This window comes from Gobius niger, assembly GCF_951799975.1.
Source record: "Gobius niger genome assembly, chromosome: 18".
In the NCBI taxonomy this organism is placed as follows: Eukaryota; Metazoa; Chordata; class Actinopteri; order Gobiiformes; family Gobiidae; genus Gobius; species Gobius niger.
In genome coordinates, this window is record NC_136869.1 from 7,882,453 (window position 1) to 7,898,288 (window position 15,836).

Sequence of the window (15,836 nt, forward strand, 5' to 3'; positions counted from 1 at the left end):
GAATAGTTGCCCCCATGACCCGGCAATGGACAAGTGGAAGAAGATGGACGGAGGTTTGAATTGGTGCCATTTGTATTAAACAAATGTGGGCACTTTGTGTAAAAGTTTGAGAACTCTCGCTCAAAAATTCAGTGAGTTACAGGTGCAGAAGCAAAAAGTGTTACAACCCGGTCTCCCCTCTTTCTCAAAATCATCTTGAGGGCCAAAGGTAATATACTGGACGGCCGGATTTGGCCCCCGGGCCTGACATTTAGGATAACTATAACTGTAAACGTCCACAATGACAAACAGCACATTAAGCTTTCATTTTACGGGCCTTCATTTATTTTCGTCACATAAAATGCTTCGTATTTATAGAAACTAATCTCGCTGCGCGTGGCCCCTCCTCTCGCGCGCGCTCTCTCATCCTCCTGCCGCTGTTAGCATCTCATTCATCTCCCTTAGTCACTGCGCGAGCGTCTCCTTAGGCTTTAACGCCCTTTTCCTCTTTGGATTTGGATCTTTTTGGAGACGGAGACTTTGAGGATGACCAAAGTGTCTCCGAGTCTGGCGGACATGGCGGGTGAGAATCCTTGACCTCGTTTCTCATAAATGTTTGATTAGCTGTAGCGTGTTTCCATATGGTTTCATGGGCTGGACATCGATCCGTGTGTTGTAGCATCCAGGGTTATTGTTACATGTTGCAATGTGTTTTTGTATCACTATATGTGCTCGATTCAATCACTGTGCACATATTTGTATTGATAAATGATCTTTTATAAGGACAATTGTGACATACACTGCAAAACATACTCAACTAGATAAGCTTTAATCTGTTAAATTGAGAATAATCATTTAAATTTGAGTTGTTTTGACTAGTTTGGGCCATTTGATGAAGGTTATTCCCTCATTATGAGATGTTTCGGACTCGTTTCAATACATTGTGTCTTTATTATCTGCCTATGTGGTGTAAGAAAACGCCTCTTATCTCATTGGCAGCTTTACTTTCTCATTCCAAGATAGATTTCCTTAGTTCTGGTCTGAAATCTCATCAAACGAGCAAAGAAATCTTGGTCCGATCTGGAAAATTGTCCAAATGAGTCAAACCAACTTAAAAATACATGTATTCTCAACTCAAGGCATTAAAACCAATGCTTTTTTATGAGTAATCTGAACTTGCGAGGTGAAAACGCTTATATTATGATGACAAAAAGCCCATATTGTTGTGTTATGTTTGTTATTACTGCTTTATAGCCAATTGTAACATACACTGCAAAAAAATACTCAACTAGATAAGCTTAAATCTGTTAAATTGAGAATAATCATTTAAATTTGAGTTGTTTTGACTAGTTTGGGCCTTTTGATGTAGATTATTCCCTTATTATGAGATGTTTCGGACTCGTTTCAATACATTGTGTCTTTATTATCTGCCTATGTGGTTTAAGAAAACGCCTCTTATCCCATTGGCAGCTTTTCTTTCTTATTCCAAGATAGATTTCCTTAGTTCTGGTCTGAAATCTCATCAAACGAGCAAAGAAATCAGGAAAATTATCTAAATGAGTCACACCAACTTAAAAATATATGTATTCTCAACTCAAGTCGTTAAACCCAATGCTTTTTTATGAGTAATCTGAACTTGCGAGGTGAAAATGCTGATATTATGAAGAAAAAAAGCCCATATTGTTGTGTTATGTTTGTTATTACTGCTTTATAGTCGTACATTTAGATTTCCAAAGCAAATACTATGCTCAATAAACCCACAGAAGTGTATTTAAATCGCTCATCCGACGCACAGACGGTATAGGGTGTGTTATAACAAAGACACTGCCGCCCGTGTCTGCCTTCAAAGCGCATGATTTTGCTGATTTGTCCGTGTGATGTCATCTGGAGTGAAATGAGCTAAGTTTAGCGCAAGTCACCGAGGGGGGGGGGGGGGGGGGGCGGATTTGCATGTTTTTGCATCTATTATAAGCGCGTTTCATGTCATGTCTGTGTTTGTGAGGGGCTGTCAATGCGTTTGCGGACAGTGCTTTAGAGGAGGGTGTTGTTTGTAAAGCAGAAGTACAGCAGGAGGTTTTGGACGAGGGGAAAGGCATTGATCGTTTTTTTGGACTGGTTGATTGATTGGAGGCTGTTGTTACTTAAGTCTCCACAGTCCATTAGCGGAAAGGTTTTGCGTACTCAGTTTCTTTGTGGAAAAAAAAGCCTGGTCAGTTTTCTCTCCAAAGTCAAACCAACAATGTTTTTTATGTAAGATAGATATTGATATTGAAAGATATTGAAGATATGCAAGTGTACAGTATTGAGTTTATCTCCAATGTCAAGGAACGTGGAAACAATGAGGACTTTAAAGGGACTATACAGAGTTTAAAATGTTAAAATTATGTGTTTTCCTCACCGTACATGTTCCAACAATGTCCTAATGTGTAGAATGAGCCCAGACCTCAAAATCCTGCACTCCAGCCCTGATCCAATCCAATTTTTGTTTTTTTTATAGACTGAGTGGTTTGTTCTTCCAGCCCGACTATTGACCGTATAACCACTGCACAAATTAATTATTCATTACTGCTCTTATAGAAAGTCTTCTCACGTTTACTTTCATCTGTTGGTTTGGTTGTCAACAAACTACTTAAAGAGGCTAGATGCAAGTTGGTCATTTTATGCTCACTACTGCCACCTCTGGTCGTATGTGTAACTGCAGCTTCTATATTAAAGGATCTATATCATGCTATTTTAGCCATTCAAAAGTTAAGTATAGGCATGTATATTATATATTGTACCTCTACCGCTATGGAGCACTCATTTTTGTGATGAATATAAGTGTTTTCTGGAGGTATTTTTCAAACCCGGAAGACACAACGCTTCGATTCAGTTAACTCCGCCCCCTCTCTCCGCACATACAACTTTACCGTAATATAAATAAACAACAATAAGTGAAATTACTTCACAATGCAGTTATACGGAGTTGACATCTGCAACACAGCTTCATAAATGGCTAACACACATGCTAATATGCTAACACACAAGCTAACCCGCGTTTGGATTGACTCACCGCTCTGCTCCATCGTTGTTTACATTGTGGGACTGGCGTTGGTTATAAAAGTTAATCCACTTTGATTCTGGCGAAGGTTCACCAAACATCCATCAGTGACAGTCACAGAAAAACAATATTTTGCAGATAGTCGCTGAATCCCCGGCGAAAAAAACAGCTGAGTGGCCTCTTCTTGAAAAAGGTTGAATAAACTCCCGTCCTCGAAGCCAAACGCGCTTCTTTTTCTCCGTGACATTATCCTTAGTTAAGAATAAAGAACAGGTGTGTCCAGAGTAGGTAACGAGCTCCATCTTCAGCTGCAGCGCAAACATGACTGATCTGTTCAGACGCTCAGGGGTGTTTGTTTTGGCCTCAGCTGACCTGGAAGCACCTCGGGCACTTCCTTTTTATTTTTTTAATTCTTTTTTAAAAAAATTTTTTCTCTTTGTTTCTCTCTTACGACGGAAATAATGAAAACGCTGTTTTACAAATTTAAATCAGGCCGTAAGCAAAGAATTAAGACATTACATTACAGACGTCGAGCACTTCCGTTCCGTTGTTACGACACAACTGAACACTCAGTCGTTCACCAGGAGAGGGAGGAGCAGCTGCTCAGAGAGCAGGATTCAGGAGGATTACTGAGAGCTGCGTGAATGAAGCCACAAACCACTCTGGGGTGTTTTTGATAAGGAAATAGCATAACAACATGGCTAAAAGCAACAAAAAGTCGATTTTGCATGATATAGGACCTTTAAGCTCGTGCATGACGGCACTTCGGACCGAAAGTAACAACGTTTTGAGTGACAGTGCAGGATTTTAGAGGCAGTTGTGGTGAACAGGTTTGGGCTCATTCTACACATTAGGACATGGCTGGAACATGTAGGAGTAGGAAAATATTTAGTTTTAACATTTTTCTCACTAGGGAAGCTGGCCAGATCATAGACCCAGATCAGGGGCACATCTTATCTTCATGTTTTAGTTTAATGCCTTCAGGTTGGCGTTATTTTCTGCCTGTGATCAAAACTTTTCAAAAACATTTATCCCTTCTGCGATTAGAGGTCGGGCCGGGGTCGCTGCAAAAACTCTTCATGAGATTAATAACATTTTCTTATTCTGAAATGACACCTATACCCTGCAAAAGTCTCAAAATCCCTCATGGGCCAAATTCACCTCTTTGAAGGACCAAGTTCTCCGGCTTTAACACCGTATTGTCCGGACTATAAGTTGCACTTTTTTTCATGGTTTGGCTCGGGGTGTGACTTATATATCAAAATGTATAATATGTTTGTTATTTTCACACTGACAGCCACTAGTGGGCGCTATAGACCCTTTAACTGCTGTCATCATCACTGACATCATCTGGAGGCAGGAAGTGATCGAGAGAAATAAGATTAAACTAAAACTAGCGATTACAAGTGTAAAACTACAACTAAAAAATGTGGTCCTGTTGTGACTTAAGGTGCAAGAACAAGAGGAACGACATTTGAGACGATAAAATAAGATTTACTTGGTATTTCCAAAAACAGTTAGACATTTGTTTATCGTTACCATGACAACAGCTCCAATGGAAATAGAGAGGGATCTAACTTTCTGCCTCCAGCTAAGCCCCGAATGTTTACAAACAATTAAAGGGTCTATAGATACAGACGGCATCTCTGGAATCGCCCATATATGGTCATTTTTGAAAACAGTTAAGGGGGAAAACAACTTTGTAAAAATGTACATTTTCTCTAATTATTCAAAAACTACTGTAACAAATGTTGAAATATGAATATAGTTTCTACTAAATAATGATACAAAGACATGGGGAGGAGCAAAGAGGTTCAACAGCCCATAAATACATGAATAACGGAGAATGCTAACTTGAATGCTAACTCGGGCTAATGCTAATGGTTAGCTAGCGCTTGCTACAACTGCCGTTTTTTCACTTCTACTGAACAATCTGTTGTGACAAAATATCCATATGGGCCCAATTTACACTTGACTTTATTTATGTGATAAATAAGTTGATATTCCACCAGAAAATGGCTAAATAGAGTGAAAAATTGTGTTTCTCCAAAGATTCTATTTCCCCCCTCAGCGAAGCCACGCCCCCTTCTATGAGATGAGATGCCGTCTGTATCTATAGGCTTGTGTACCAGTATCTGCTACTCCTGTACCACTGAAAAGGAAAAAAACAGTAATCGAGCAGCAGGAAGAAAGTGTGGAGTGAGAGAGACAGTTGTGAGGAAGTTAACTCTTACTACAATGAAGAAAACAAAAAAAGCTAGTTGTGGGCTAACAGACAGAGCCACAGCTAGAGGAACGAGTTTGCAAAGGAGAGCTTGAACTACGTGATGCCGGGAGAGGCTTGTCAACGGTGCAGTTACGCCTCCAGGTTAAGGTCGTTGCCATGGCTGGTGCGACTTATACTCCGGAAAAAAAGGTAGTTCTTATTTGGACCTACATGGGTGGTCCAAGTAAGAACCTACACACCTGGGCATCCTGGTCTGATTGCCTAGGAGGTTCGCAGTGCTAGTTCCTGCATGGTTTTGTTTTATTCTTTGTTTTATTCTTCTCTTCAGCACCAGCTTCAGTGCAAACAGACTGAGGGCACATCAGGCTTTTGTGTACAATATCTGGCTCATACTAAACCAGGAAAAGGGGTCATGCAGAATAACCGTGTGCTTTATTTCCTGTTGTGAAGTCACGTTTGACCCCGCGGTTCCCTCCCGGTCGCTGTGTCTTCATATGAGTCATAACAGACTGTGATTTCTGTCGGCAGCTCTGGCCCCTCCCTCCGCTCCTCCGCTCAGCTCCAGGCACCGCTCCTCTTCACGGTCACCCACTAAAAACTCCATCCACCCGACAGGTAACAACGACACCTATGTTCCTTATTGTGCTGAACCCTCTCCTCTACATCCTCATGTCATTCCCTCCTCATATCTGTTTTTCTTCCTCTTAAACTGCTCAAACATATGATCCTCTTTATCTTCGAAGCTGTTGTTCAATAACAGTTTGCTTGATTGTTTATAGCCTTTGTAGAAAGAGCAGCCGTGGAAACACTGGATATACTGAAAGCCTTCTCAGTGCACTCTTATGACTGACCAGCAGAGTGTGCTGTTGCTCTATTGTTCTGTTCCTAAGGCTCTGTATCTGGACCAACTGCAAATATTGAAATCATGAGCTTTTTACCCTGTGTTTGCAGTTCATATTTAGCTCTAGTTTCAGTTCATGTACTTAAAGGTGCATTGTGCAACTTTGTATGTGTAAAAATAAAGCTTTGATTTTTCAGTGACCCAGCGGCTGTGGGGGTGGTTACCAGGCTGCCTTTTTACTTTACATCACAGTGGCCTCAATGACGCTCTTTGCCAGAGGAAGGCAACGTCAGGCCCAGGGGCCAAATCCAGCCCTTCAGCACAGAACCTCTGGCCCTCAAGATGATTTTGACAAACATTAAAACAGAGAGTACTTTTAACATTATTAGTTAAATGGGAGAAAAAAAGGTAGAAATACTGTCAATACACCCACTTTGGTCATATATTATGTACAACAATGGCATTTGAAGGAAGTGCACTGGAAAAATTCTTCCTTTTTAAGGAAGAAATTACATTAATCCAGTGTTTTTCAACCACTGTGCCGTGGCACACTAGTGTGCTGTGAGATATTGTCTGGTGTGCCTTGGGAAATTATCCAATCTCACCTAGTTTTTTTTAAACAAATGCATTATTATCCACAAATAATGTACTGTTTTCGAGTGTCTGTGCTGTCTAGTGATCGGCAGAATAACCATATTATACTCTTCCATATCAGGTAGTTAATTTCTTTGAGACAAGAGAATTAGTGATGCATGGAGGCATTGTGGCGAGTGAGACTATACGGTGTTCCAAGCCAAGACACTTTGATGAGAACATTTTCTGCTGGTGGTGCCTCGTGATTATTTCAATGAAAAAAATGTGCCTTGGCTCAACAAAGGTTGATAAACTCTGCATAAATCTACTTGAATTAAGAGATTAAATCTAAGGTTTGAGTAGATTAGACCTGGTCTTAGATGAGATAAAACCTCTAGTAATTGTTATTCTCTTAATTCAGATAATTTTGTGTCATTTCAAGTGAAAAACAATTGTCTGATTTCAAGTGGGTTTTGTTATTCTTCCATTATAGTCATTTATCTCATTTAAGATGGTCATGTTTCCAGTGTTGTGCTTTGCTTTGGGCTAATAATCAGCAGCTTCAGCCCTCGGTCTATTTACAATAAAGAATGCCGGCCCTCCGCCAAGAAAACCTGCCTACCCCTGCTCTAGGATCAGTTGTTTTTAGAGCTTCTGGTAGGTTTTCTCTGCTGACGGACCCTCTCACTGGAAAACCTACAAAACAATTAATCCTGGAGCGTTATAGAGGCCACTGTGATTGAAAGTAATGGCGCCGCGCTGACCACCCATACAGCCATTGGGTCACAACAAGGTTCAATCACACACAATTATTATTTTATTGCATATAAAGTTCCATAATGCACCTTAAAGAGACAATAAACAGAAAAACAGAAGAAGTATTGATTTTATTACAGTTGTTTTCATTGGTGAAAAACAGGTCGAGGTCCTGAGCCCTTTGTGACCCTGAGCCTGCCCAGAGGTCAGAGGTCAGACTGTGCTCAGCTGAGGCTCTGGGTCGATTCCACTCGGTCCCAGAGGAGGAGCAGACATGTTGTTTGTGTCAGTTAAATGATACTGAAAACGAATTGCATTTTGTGTTTTATTGGACTTTTGTATCGTGATCTGAGAAGGCAGTTATTTTGTAAACTGTCCGATGTTGCTGTACATTTGTTTGAACTGTCGGATCAGGAAAGGTTTATTTTCATTTGTCTAAGTTTTTGTTACGCGCTTGACACCAAATAAGAAATAAACTAAACTAAAAACTAAACTAAAAACCAAGCAAACATTTGTTTTTGTTGTTATCGGCTCATCTCTGCTAAGACTTGACTGTAACTTTACTGGGAGGGGGGACGTCTCCAGCTTTTCTCTGTGGAGATATCGACTAAAAACATCCAAATGTGTGATTTAAGTCGGTTAGATCCTCATCCAAATCCATTCTTCTGTTCCCCACTGCAAAAATAGCATTACCCGTGTCAAGCTGGTCATTAGGAGCAGAGGCGTAGCTGCCTGGGGCCCCCAGCAGGCAAGGCCCCCCTGAACTGGCCCATATTTCATAAACTTGCATCAAACGCTTGATATCCACAGTCTTCCTAAGACTCTGGAGCTGCAAATACACCATGTCTCCACCGCTGCGCTGTGGCGCTGTTTATCCCCATCCTGCGGCTGCTTCAGTGAGTTATGGTTCCCTAATGTTAACTTATAATGAGCAGTGGACTGACTTTATACTCATGTCTCCACCAGATTATATTTCTAAAGTAAAAACAGTTTATTTTGACTCTCACTTTGACCTAAAGTACAGGGAGCGCCCACCAGAGGGCCCCCTATTGACATTCTTGCTTGCCCTTGGTACCACTGATTAGGAGCATGTTTTGTGTATAATGTAAAATGTTACACAGTGCGCCTTTAAGTCACTGTACTTTTGGAAGTAGTTTTTCATACAGTACTTTTATTTCAAGTTGAGTAATGCTATAATCAAGTATCTGTATTCTTACTTGAGTAAAAAAATCATTTGAGAAAATCTGTAAGTGACAAATCTTACGTAAAACAGATGTATTTTGTGCTTTGTTACTTAATTTGTCATAATTATTATGGATATTTATTTTAATATTAGAATTTTCACATTATTTCAGTTTCTTAATTTTCTTAATAATTTATGCAATTAAACAGTTGCACATTACTCACAGTAACCAAGTAAAATATTCTTCATGTTCTTTTTTTACTTGAGTAAATATTTTGGCTTCTCGACCCCCTCTGGTCCTGAAGCGAGGTTTCAGAGAGAGAGGTCCGTCCCGCTCCAGCCTGGGCTCGTCTCCGCAGTGTGTCCTGGAGTTTGCGCAGTGTCCCAGATTAGCCCAAAGCTCAATTCATAAATGGGAAATATAAATCAGAGCCGTACTTTTATTACCTCTGTCATTATTTAAACGCAGATCTGACGGATGTGCTGCGGGACAAGGAGCAGCGGGTGCAGCAGCAGCTGGAGCGTTGTGCCGAGCAGCGAGGGAGAAAGATGGAGGAGCAGCGGAAGAGAGAGGATCGACGCAAGAACGCCGCCGAGGAGAGAAGAAGACAGCAGCAGGAAGCAGAGAAGGTCAGGGTCTCTCCAGGGGTCACTTTTGGGGCCTCGACACTTCACACCGATGCATTTCCTTGTTTGCGTCAGTGTGAAGTGGCAGCACAAAAGGACATTTATTTCTGCTTGTGATGTAAATTCCTGCTTTAGCTTTGTTCTTTGTTCTGCGCAAGAAATTATTTTGAGAAACTTGATCCTCAAAAGGTTTTGTATTAAACCAGGCAAGGCTCCGGACGAATGAAAATAACAATGCCAGGATTGGGTTGCCAGGTATCAGCTTCCAAACCCACCAAAAAATATTAGAAAACTCGTCCAAAAACCTGCAAAAATACTTTAGAATTTCCAATGTATTTTGCTAATTTACAGTCACGGTGCTCTTCTGATAATGCCCCTTCCTCTCTCAGAGAAAAAGCCGCTGTATTTGCCATAGATAAGAGGTTTTGCCATTCAAAATAATAGGCTTACATGAGAATCAAACTATAAATACATTTTACACGGCCTCCCACTTCTGCGGGAATACTGCGGATGTGGCAACCCTGATGCAGGATGTTTCTTGTAAAGTTTATCATCAAATAGTATTTATTATAATGTAAAACATATGGTTATAATGAAGAATACTTGAAGTAGAATAGAGCAAAGGAGGTTATTAGGATGTTTTCTCAAAAGTGATCACGTCCTTCTGCTCCTTAATGAAACAAAGCAGCCAACACAAAATATTAGTCTGTGGCCTGTCAGCTGCAAAGGTTGGTTTACCTTGAGGTTTGGAAAAAAGCTTAAAAAGTAAAATGAAAAAAAGGCTCGAGATCATATTTGCGAGGAAATTAGTATGCTGTTAAAAAATATACAGTGGGGAAAAAAAGTATTTGGCCAAAATCCAATAGAATGTCTATGTGAAACTGACCAAATACTTTTTTCCCCACTGTATATATATACAGTATATGTCTGATATAATCTTCCCAATAGGCTGGGATTTTGAAGTAATTTGTCCATTGTCAATTGTATTGTCAAATATATCGTTAATTCTTTTTTATACGGTGATATAGATTTTAGGCCATATCTCCAAGTTTAAACCAGGTCTCAGCTTTAAAAAACAAAAACAAATACAATACAGTTTACATTATGAAAGGTCAGACAAACACTCCACATTTTCCCAACTTTTTACTCTACTTTTTAAAAAATTTTCCCCAATTTTTTCCCTATTATTTACCTTATTTCTTCCCTATTTTTTTCTCTAATTTATCCAAATATTGTTTGTATTTTTCTCCAAAACTCCCCATTCCCGCCTCATTTCTTTTTAGAACAATTTATTATTTTTTCCACTTTTCCTCCCCTTTTTTGTCTAGATTTTTTCCCATCTTTTCCTAAATTGCCCCCATTTTATCTTACTTTGTTAAACACATTTTCCCCCCATCTCTTGACATTGCAGACAAACTCAATATTATAAATCAGCGTATCTTCCAGACGGCTATTTTAATCTTGTCTTGTAGATGATATATTGCGCGGCTCTATGTCTCTAAATTACGCTCAGCTGAACCCTGACAGCAGATGAATTACGACAAAAGCCACAGTTTGTCAATAAAACACAGATTAACACTGTCTTTTTAGATTGTGCCTCATATTTTGATAAATTCACAAAATCATTCACATTCTCGAAGCCCCTGAAGCCCCATCGGTTCCACATAAATTATCCGCTGCAGGTGCCAGAATAAATCCCTCTTGTTTGTCCTGCCGTTTCATAACAATCGATATTTCACGTCCCGCTGATCTGATCCCATTGATTTCACATTGATTTGCATTGATTTTGCGCCGGCTGCTCGACCCGCCCCCCCCCGTCTGTGTCTCATATACATAATTCAGCGTCTTAATGATTCGCCGCGTCTCGAGGGGAATGACATCAGTGGATCGTGTGGCGTTTACAGGAAATGGGAAAAAACAGGGCAGTTGTTTCATGAGCTCGTGTTTCAAACAGTGCGGCCGTAAAACACGCCGGTGCGGATTAGGGATTCAGATTAGGGACTGATTAGAGCCAGAGGAACTAAGACTGAGGTTCTTCATCGATAACGTTTAATAATTATGTCGCGCTATAGTCTGCGTTTAGAAACACACGACTGGGACCTGAACGTCTTCATTCTGTTCAAATAGGCTCCTGTAAATAATATAAAATACATAAAAATTAGTGGTGGGACTACAATCTACAATCTTAGTCCCTTCCTTTAGTCGATTACACATTTTAATCAAGTTAATTAAAGCAATTTATCACATTTTAATAAAAAATAAACATTTTTTTTGCACCTAAATTATTCAATAATTAGATAAAAACATGAGTTCAACAACATATGTGTTTATTATTGTTAATCTGTGTAGTTATTCAAGTAAAAGAGGCAAAGTGCATTGACAGCTATTTAGCTTTCAAGTGTTTTAGGAACTCTGATCACTCATGTAACTTGCAGAGTTCATTAAACAGTAATAGAAAGAAAGAAAGGAAGAAGGAAGGAAGGAAGGAAAGAAAGAAAGAAAGAAAGAAAGAAAGAAAGGAAGGAAGAAAGAAAGAAAGAAAGAAAGAAAGAAAGAAAGGAAGGAAAAAAGGAAAGAAGGAAAAAAGGAAGAAAGGAAGAAAGGAAGGAAAGAAGGAAGGAAGGAAGAAAGGAAGGAAGAAAGAAAGGAAGAAAGGAAAAAGGAAGAAAGAAAGAAAGGAAGGAAGAAAGAAAGAAAGAAAGGAAGAAAGAAAGAAAGAAAGAAAGAAAGGAAGGAAGAAAGAAAGAAAGAAAGGAAGAAAGAAAGAAAGAAAGAAAGAAAGGAAGGAAGAAAGGAAGAAAGAAAGAAAGAAAGAAAGAAAGGAAGGAAGAAAGAAAGAAAGAAAGGAAGAAAGAAAGAAAGAAAGAAAGAAAGGAAGGAAGAAAGGAAGAAAGAAAGAAAGAAAGAAAGAAAGGAAGGAAAAAAGGAAGAAAGGAAGAAAGGAAGGAAGAAAGAAAGGAAGAAAGGAAAAAGGAAGAAAGGAAGGAAAGAAGGAAGGAAGGAAGAAAGGAAGAAAGAAGGAAGGAAGGAAAAAAGGAAGGAAGAAAGGAAGGAAGGAAAAAAGGAAGGAAGAAAGAAAGGAAGAAAGGAAAAAGGAAGAAAGGAAGGAAAGAAGGAAGGAAGGAAGAAAGGAAGAAAGAAGGAAGGAAGGAAAAAAGGAAGGAAGAAAGGAAGGAAGGAAAAAAGGAAGGAAGAAAGGAAGGAAGGAAGGAAAAAAGGAAGGAAGAAAGGAAGGAAGGAAGGAAAAAAGGAAGGAAGAAAGAAAGAAAGGAAGAAAGAAAGAAAGGAAGGAAGGAAGGAAAAAAGGAAGGAAGAAAGGAAGAAAGAAAGAAAGAAAGAAAGGAAGAAAGGAAGGAAAGAAGGAAGGAAGGAAGGAAGAAAGGAAGGAAGGAAGGAGCTAACAGGACAAAGCTAACTACGGGCTAGAATACAATATCTACAACATCCTTCTCTCCCTTTGTCTTTTCTGTCAGTGTAGTATTTACTCTCAAGGACAATTAATCAGTAAAAAAAAACGTAACTTGCTACGACACCTGCAGTGACGCTTATGGCCTCTAGGGGCATGAGTTACTTAGTACTGCTTTAAATACAAGTATCACTAAACCTCAGTGAATATGGACATATTGTATGTCATTTTGAAGCACAGAACCTGGAGAATTCAACCGCTGAGTCAGTTTTAACCTCCACAATTGTATTTGCATTTAACATTATGCCAATGTTAACGGAAACTAATGAAAGCTGAGGCAGTATTTATGGTTTTACAGGATTATAGACCACACATATCGGTCAAAAATATCGGCTAAGCATGTCGGCATCGGCCAATAAAAATCCCTCAAAATCGGCATCGGCCTCACTGTAGAAAACCCCACATCGTCGACCTCTGTGATTCATTTATGTTGGATGTGTGGCCGCCATGAATCAAGAGTAGAAATAGAAGGAGAGGCTGGTGCAGAGGGAGCAGAAGGTGTGCTCAGACGGAGAGACGGGAGGAGGAGGAGGGAGGGAGGGTCGATCTGCGCGGAGGGGGAGAGATAGCGACACGGGGCGAGCGGATGCCGTGTTCTCCGCCGTCACTCTGTCGTCGCGGTGGCTGCTCTCGGACGCGGTTACCATGGCGCAGCAGCAGCAGCAGCAGCAGCAGCAGCATCAGCATCTCCCTCCTCCTCTCCCCCCTCCCTCCGTTTTCGACGACCTCACCTCTGCGTCTGCCGCCTCCTCTCCCGGGGCGAGGCGGCGCAGCGACGGCTCAGTCAGGGAGTGTCTCTTCTTCCCCGTGTCCGAACGCAACGAGCAGGAGCGGCTGGAGGCCATGGTGAAGCGCCGCGGGGGCAGAGGCGGCGGCGGCGGCGGCGGCGGCGGCGGCGGCAACAACAACAACCACCACCAACAACACCACGTCCAGACGGGAGCGGAGGCCCAGCAGCTCGACAACAGGCCCAAGCGCTGGACGTGGGGCGGACCTCCGGACGGGGTAGAGGGTAGGTCCAGGCATGAAGGTGATGTCATTGGGTAACGGGGCAGTTTAATAATGCAGGGGGGGGACGGTTTAGAGGCTGTGTGGGGAGAGATTTTGTATTAAATTAGCTATTTGTGGATTAAAAACATTGTGTATGATGTCATTTAAAGCTTGGCTGAATGAAGGGAAGTCAAACAGGAGTTGACGTCAATGCAGAGGTGTTAGAAAAAGGGTTTAATGTTGCCTTTTTGACAAGCTAGATCAGATATTGTTCTTATTAGATCGCTAGTTTTGGGGTTTTGGTACTTTTATCAATTGATCTTCCTTTATATATCCTTCACACAACCTTATTTCATCCTATATCCTCTCCACCACAATGGAAAACCCATCACTCTGCCGAGCACGCTGTACAGTGTTGAATTAAACGGGCGAAAGCGTGACTTCGCATACAGGGTCGGGGCTAATCCCGGCCCGGGAACAAGTCGGGACAATATTTGCTGCGTGCGGCGCTTCATGCATTGTGATATTCCTCTGTTTGAGTTGATCAAGGCCTTTAGCTGCAGGTTTGACCACAGAAACCTTGAAGGATTATGATTGGTCCTTATGCAGAGAGATGTAAAAATGACAGAAAATGTGGATTTGTTTGTCATTTCTAGGGCTTGTTGTCTCGAATTGCTCATTTCTTCTTCTACAGTCTTCATTTTCATCACTGTAGAGCCATGGAGAGGGTTTGTTTACTGCATAAATCTAGAACTACAAAACTAGCAGCTACATTTCGACTTCAGGCCAGTGTTTACAAGCTTTTTTGACTCAAATGCAAGCTCTACTTTGTGCTCGAAGCCTCTTGGTTGCAATGTTTTATTCAAAATGATTAATTCAAACGGTCGTCAAGCAATTTTGAAAAGCTTCTGATAATGATGTGGTTAAACGTGGCTTCTGTGGTTTGATTTTTTGACATTTTCTTTTCGGAAATGCCTGAAATTGCATTGACATTTTCCCTCCTTCTTTCTAATTGGTTTGGAGGCTAAAGTTCAGCCGTTTTCGTGGAGGTTACTGGGGGCAGGGAAGGGAAGGGGAAGGTGGGGGTGATACATTACAGGCGGCTGCTGTTTTTCGGGGGGGGGATGGTAGGAAATGACAAAGCAGTGAAGCAGCAGGTGAATTAAGGATAAGATAATAGCAAGAGTGCAAGAGCTAAAAGGGTGTGGTGCATTGCAGAAGCTGTTGCCAAAAGAAAACGGTTCGATGCAGAGGAGGGGGGGATTATTTGGGCTGTGAAGTGTCTAACAGGTGTGTGTCTGTGCGGGATGTGCTGCCTCCTCCTCTCTCCTGCTGCTGCTGCTGCTGCTGCTGCTCCCTCATATCGCAGCTCACGGCGGATTGAATTCCCACAGTGATGCTAACCTTGAACGCACCAAGGCCAGGCTAACGACAGACACGCCCCGAACCACAACAAGAAAACAAGCTGCTGCTTTTAGATCATCCTTTTACTGTATTCAGTCGCACAGTAATTCCACACAGTAATGAGATCAGCGAGAGATGATTCAGATTCTTAATTCTATCATTGTCCATGTAGGGAACATCCAGGAGCCTAAAGAGTAAAGACTTTGATATGAAACAGGGGGAGGCAAGTTTGCTCGGTGGAGGGTCAGGATTTTTCATCGTCAAAAGACCAAGGGCCGGACGTAAAGCATCACTTTCTGCATATGCCAGTGTTGTACATCACATACTCTGGAAAAATGTCCATCGTAAGTTAGATAAATCACTTAAAATCGCTTGAATAAAGGTTTTTTTATGTTAAATTTGAGTCGGTTTGAGCTAATCTAAGATCAGATGAAAACACCAATGCCAATGGAACAAAGAGAAATCCCACTGGAAATCAAACAAATTAACTTTTACTGTGAAAAATGTTAATTTTTCATTTGAAATTACACAAAATCATCTGAAATAAGAAAGAACTTCCATTGGCAAGAATAGGTTTTATCTGCTTTAAGGCCAGACCAAATCCACTCAATCTTTAGATTTTATCTCTTAATTCAAGTAGATTTAAGTAATTTCTTGGTATTCTTAGAGTATTCTTTTATGATTATAGTCTAAAAGGGTGCTCTGCTAAAACATTTTAAGGAATTGACAGTATTTTTCACATTTCTAGAG

General features: G+C 40.8%; 1 protein-coding gene across 4 annotated transcripts in view; it reads left to right on the forward strand.

The window, feature by feature from the left end:
* The first annotated feature begins 465 nt into the window (after positions 1 to 465).
* The window catches only part of LOC306977695 (uncharacterized protein), a 44,314-nt gene continuing 28,943 nt past the window's right edge, over positions 466 to 15,836 (forward strand). For 2 of the 4 annotated variants that reach the window (XM_079576117.1, XM_079576118.1), the window contains exons 1-4: positions 467 to 562; positions 5,775 to 5,861; positions 9,069 to 9,229; positions 13,521 to 13,704. In XM_079576117.1, the coding sequence (XP_079432243.1) occupies positions 526 to 562; positions 5,775 to 5,861; positions 9,069 to 9,229; positions 13,521 to 13,704 (469 nt within the window). In that variant the 5' untranslated portion in view covers positions 467 to 525. Of the gene's footprint in view, positions 563 to 5,774; positions 5,862 to 9,068; positions 9,230 to 13,520; positions 13,705 to 15,836 lie in introns of all 4 variants that reach the window. The other 2 variants (XM_079576116.1, XM_079576119.1) reach the window with 2 other exon arrangements.